The sequence below is a fragment of the Sinocyclocheilus rhinocerous genome, unplaced genomic scaffold (genome assembly GCF_001515625.1).
Source record: "Sinocyclocheilus rhinocerous isolate Xijiao unplaced genomic scaffold, SAMN03320098_v1.1 scaffold1004, whole genome shotgun sequence".
Taxonomy (NCBI): Eukaryota; Metazoa; Chordata; class Actinopteri; order Cypriniformes; family Cyprinidae; genus Sinocyclocheilus; species Sinocyclocheilus rhinocerous.
The window spans coordinates 980130-985301 of NW_015627248.1; the positions used below are offsets into that span (position 1 = coordinate 980130).

Here is a 5172-nt window from a genome sequence, read left to right on the forward strand (position 1 = left end):
AAAAAAGTTGCTAGGTTTGTCAGTATGAATATTCTATGGAAAAAAGCCGCTAAAAGGGTCTGAAGTTGCTAAATCTAGTGCTAAAGTCGCGCTCGTGTGTGTGAGACGCGGGAGCTGATGGCAGGGGGCGGTGGATATTTTTGGCGGTCAATGTGGATATTGTGGATGAGTTCTTCTGTGTCATCACGTTCTATTAGTTCTACAGCTTCAGTTTCGGAACTTTCACGCTTAGTAATACATACAGCTGTTCCCTCACCACAGCGCAACAGTGAAAAGGGACCCCTTTCAAACAGTGTCGCGTTCCGAACGTTGTTTAAGCGACATACACCGGTATTGCAGTATTTTAAAAATTTATCTCATAACAAAAATAAACACCGGTATTCGGTATGAACCGGTATACCGCCCAGCACTAAGGGTGAGTAAATGATAACAGAATTTACATTTTTGAATGAACCATCCCATTAAAAAGTCCAAGTCATGCCAACCCTAAAAGTGCTTTACAACCATTTCTGTCATACACCTGTGTATTTTTACCTGGATGTTCTTTGGCACGTTTTCACCTTCCATGCCAGGGATGTGTGTTCCTGTGTTTGACCGTGGCTCCAGCCAGAAGGAGACCAGCCAGCGGATAAATATGACTCTGGCATTGAGGAAGTTCTCTTTAGTGCAGTACAGGGCTTCATTGGTCTCTGGGTCTCTTTTTACAACTATGTAGTAAGGCTTTGGTCTCATGGATGGAACCTCTATTATAAAACAGGACACAAATCCAAATTAGACACCGTATCATCATGAGCAATTATAACTGGCTAAATAGTTCCTCAAAAACAAATTAGAAATACAAACGAGAAATACAAATTAGGTTTGCTTTGACAAAGAAGGATGGCATGATCGTTAACTCTTACCCAGAATAGAACTGTACAAACTGGTCTCCTTGGAGAAGTTGGGGAAGATATGGGGCAGGTAATACTTTTTGAAATTGGCGAATAGGAATTTCAACCCCTTCTCGTGGTTCTCCTTGCACTTCCACTCTAGACTTTTGGCCTGTAGGGAGACGGAACACACATAGCAAGCTGAGCACATACACGGCGGCTGGGACAGAACAGCTTGTTTGTGTTATGTGGAGGACAGTGGGGTTGGTGGAGGAAGGCAGTGCGTGGTGCTGTTGTGTATGTTGGGGAGGGTGTGAAGCAGAGCAGCCGTTACAGCGCAAGGGAAACATACCGCTGCAGCAGCGCTATCTGGCATCAAATGCATGCAGATCTGGGGTCAGTGGCATGTAAGTTTGGTTTCCGCAGCTTTAGCGTTGGGTCTGCGCCAGCCATGTTAGCATAAGCAGTGTTAGTAGGAGGGGGGGGGAGTACCTGGTTTACCATGTATTTAAGTAGAGCCTCCAGGAAGTAGCCAGTGAGATCTTCCTGGGATTTATCTCCTGACTGGGGCGGCACCAGGGGACTGATCTCCTCTGGAGTCACTTGAGCTGCAGCAATGGACAAAAAGATGTTGGAAAGGGTATTTTTCATGTAAAACATTTTTTACATTTATATTTTGATGTAAGAATTTAGTTTACTATGCAGAGACAATCATCATAAATCCCCCTGCACAGTGCACACAAAACATTTATTGAAACTAAGCTGCAGAACAGAGTAATTCAGAATTAGTTGTGGTTCTGATATCACAACCATGAGCCAGTGTTGTTATTTATTAACTAAAACTATTAAAAATCATTTTTGTTAATTGATATCACACTAAAGTAAATAAAAATTTAAATATTTGTTAAAAATTGAAATGAATATTAGAAATGTTGCTCTGGCAACTAACAGAAACAAAATAAGTTTAAGTACTAAAATTATAAGTAATAATTAAAATAAAAATAAATTAAAGCTAAATAGAATAGAAATATTAATAAAATATATAAAAAATTACAAAGGCACACAGTAAATTTAAACTAAATTTGAAATTAAACCAAATCATTAAAAATATTAATAAACACTTTAATAGCAAATAAATAATACTAAAATAAAACTGCCATGAACATACTATTTCGCATGCAAACAATTTAGCCAATCATTACAAAAGTAATTTAAATAAGTCTTAAAGCTACAGAGGCAAAAAAAAAAATCCTGTTTAATTTTAAATGTCAGAGAGAGGATGGAAAATGGTCATGAAAAATGAAATTATGACTATTTTGGTGAGAGAAATCTTGAATAACATTAAACATGGCCTTTAGAGACTAAATAAAAATATTACAAAAGTGTAACAAAAGCTCTGTGAAAGATTTTGAACATCAGATTTTATTATTTTATTATCTGATTGGGACATAAGTTGTTAGAGACAGCAAACAACACTCACGCTCCTGAAGGTTAAGGGGAGGGCTGATCAGATTATCCAGGGTTCGAGGGCCCAGCTCAGACTGTGGTGCAGGGAATCCTGGGATTAGACAGGCGAAGATCCAGAGCTGCTCTCTCAGAGCGTTGTGCTGCAGAGCCTGCATCCACAGAAGGAAGAGACGCACTCCTTCCCTCCGGATCTATACACCACACATACAACCACAATGGTTAAAATGATTTTTAGCAGCCCTCTCAACCTTGTTTATGTCAGCAGAAAAAAAAAACCCTGAATAACATGAACTGAATAAATATGTGCACTACGACAAAACCATTTAAGAAATAATAAGAATGGCAAAATATTTCTTTAAATTTCTTTTAAAAAGAACAACCGCTCACACAATGACAATGTTTATTGAGATTTTGACTTTTTATATTATAATGTAAATAATTTTTTTACATTTAATACCTTTAGGGAGTTTCCAGTGTGTAGCAGTTTCTTCAGAATGAGACCTATGAAGCAACACAGTAGTTTAAGCTGAGGAACAAATTCATAACTTCCAAATGAGCTGGCTTTCTAGATAATTCTGGAAAACATGTTTGCTCTGGTCTCTTTGCTTATTATCTGTCAATGATGTTTATTTGTTTGTATGGAATGTGGGTTTATTGAGAAAAGAGCTAAATAAAATTAGACTGAAAATTCTTCATGTTATTGTTATTGTCACATATTGTTTATCTCACAGATGAAGGACTGTAATGTCAGAGTTCTCGGTCAGATCTGGGTGTTTCTGGGCCCCAGGTCCTTGGCATTCTCTGTGTTTATCTTGGTGGTCTGTGTATCCTTCTGCTAAAAGACTTCAAAGCAGAGGAAAAGGAGAGACCACCGCAACCAGGCGCAAAGTATAATTTGATACATCAGATCTCTTCCATGTTAATTTGAGTTTTCTGCCCTAACTATTATGTGACTTGGTTTCTATTTTAACTTCGCCCATAGTGAAAGCTCATTAGTCCAAAACCACTTTCCATTTACACTACCGTTCAAAAGTCTGGGGTCAGGAAGACTTTTTTTCTAATTAGTATTTTTACTTCAGCAAGGATGCATTAAATTGACAAAAGTGACAGTAAAGACAATTATAATGTTACAAAAGACTTCTATTTCAAATAAATTCTGTTCTTTTCAACGTTCTATTTATCAAAGAATAAAAAAAAAACAGTTCCACAAATATATTAAGCAGCACAACTGTTTTCAAAATTGGTAATAAAAATGTTTCGAGTGGCAAATGAGCATATTAGAATGATTTCTGAAGGATCATGTGACACTGAAAACTGGAGTAATAGCGGCTGAATATTCAGCTTTGCATCACAGGAATAAATTACATTTTAAAATATATTCATTTAGAAAACAGTTATTTTAAATTGTACTGTTTCTACTGTATTTTCAATCCAATAAATGCCGCCTTGGTGAGCATAAGAAATTTCTTTTAAAAATCGTATCTACCCCTAACTTTTAAACAGCAGCATTTAAAAAAAATACCGGCCTTCTCATTTCTATTTCTTATAATTTGAAAACATAAAATTTGCTCCAACAACACAGGAAAAGAGGAACTCAGATGTTTATGAGGGCAAGACCCGGATGACCATGAGGGGAAGACAAAACGGTCACTACGAGAACCAGCAAACACATACTCTGACACTAACTGAAGACCATGCAGAAGTCAGCAGTGAAGTCGACTATTGGGGGAACTACAGCAGAAAAAAACAAGGCTGGAATCCAAAGCAGTGGGAAGAAACTGACGATGAAGGAGACGACTGGGGAAGTGATGTTTGTGGACAGGAAGATGAATGGACTCGGTACCATTACAGAGAAGGAGATGGTTTTGGGAAATCAGAAAATCAGGCTAAATGGCCAATCAAAAGAATGTTGATCTTCCTTGTTGTTATGGTACTGACTGTTGTTGGTATTACCCTCACTGGAGCCGTAATGACACTTGACCCCTACTCTGAATGAACAGATTTTGTTAAGCGTTTCCTGTGACCATTTTCACAGTGAAAAAGCAGCAAAAAAAAAAAAAAAAAAAAGTAGAAATGTTCACCTATGCTGTGGAACTGCCATCTTCCTTGTATTCGCTCTGGTAACAGCTGTAGGATTTTCTGCAAGGTAAGCACATGGATTTGACTGCAGACATGCCTATATATACTCATTTTAGTACATGCATTTAAACAACTCAATGAATGTAACAAGAAATTGAAAAATGTTGTGAGTGTAGCACATTTTTACATTTCAAAACAGATGAACAGATTTGTGCAAACACACATTACTAGGCTTCCTTGTGACATTGCAACAGGCTGGAATGTTGCAATAGCTCTTCTACACATAGACATCATGCCTGTCTCATCATGATGGGGCATCTAAAGTGTCTCCAGCCTTCACCATTACAAACAGCCCATAGGGACATACCAGGTGAGCAAAAGCTACAGCATGACTCATAAGAAGCATTTAGGGTGTGGCAAAGAACACCTGTTTTCTGTTTGAGAGACTTACAATTATCTGTCAGGTGCACGTCAATCTCTCTTATCAATGATCTCATTACTGATGAAACTGATGCCTCAGTAAATATAATAATAATAATAATTCATTACATTTATATAGCGCTTTTCTAGGCACTCAAAGCGCTTTACATTGTCAGGGGGTATCTCCTCATCCACCACCAGTGGGCAGCATCCACCTGGATGATGCGACGGCAGCCATAGTGCGCCAGAACGCCCACCACACACCAGCTTACTGGTGGAGAGGAGACAGAGTGATGAAGCCAATCAGCAGATATGGGGATGATTAGGAGGCCATGAT

General features: G+C 38.1%; 1 protein-coding gene across 5 annotated transcripts in view; it reads right to left on the minus strand.

Moving 5' to 3' along the window:
• Window positions 1–5172, minus strand: part of ralgapa1 (Ral GTPase activating protein catalytic subunit alpha 1) — an 86035-nt gene that overhangs the window by 61874 nt on the left and 18989 nt on the right. For all 5 annotated transcript variants that reach the window (XM_016534738.1, XM_016534728.1, XM_016534753.1 and 2 more), the window contains exons 5-10: window positions 4418–4475; window positions 2794–2837; window positions 2350–2527; window positions 1362–1477; window positions 903–1041; window positions 535–743 (exon numbers count right to left, since the gene is read on the minus strand). In XM_016534738.1, coding sequence (XP_016390224.1) covers window positions 535–743; window positions 903–1041; window positions 1362–1477; window positions 2350–2527; window positions 2794–2837; window positions 4418–4475 — 744 coding nt within the window. The remainder of the gene's footprint in view (window positions 1–534; window positions 744–902; window positions 1042–1361; window positions 1478–2349; window positions 2528–2793; window positions 2838–4417; window positions 4476–5172) is intronic.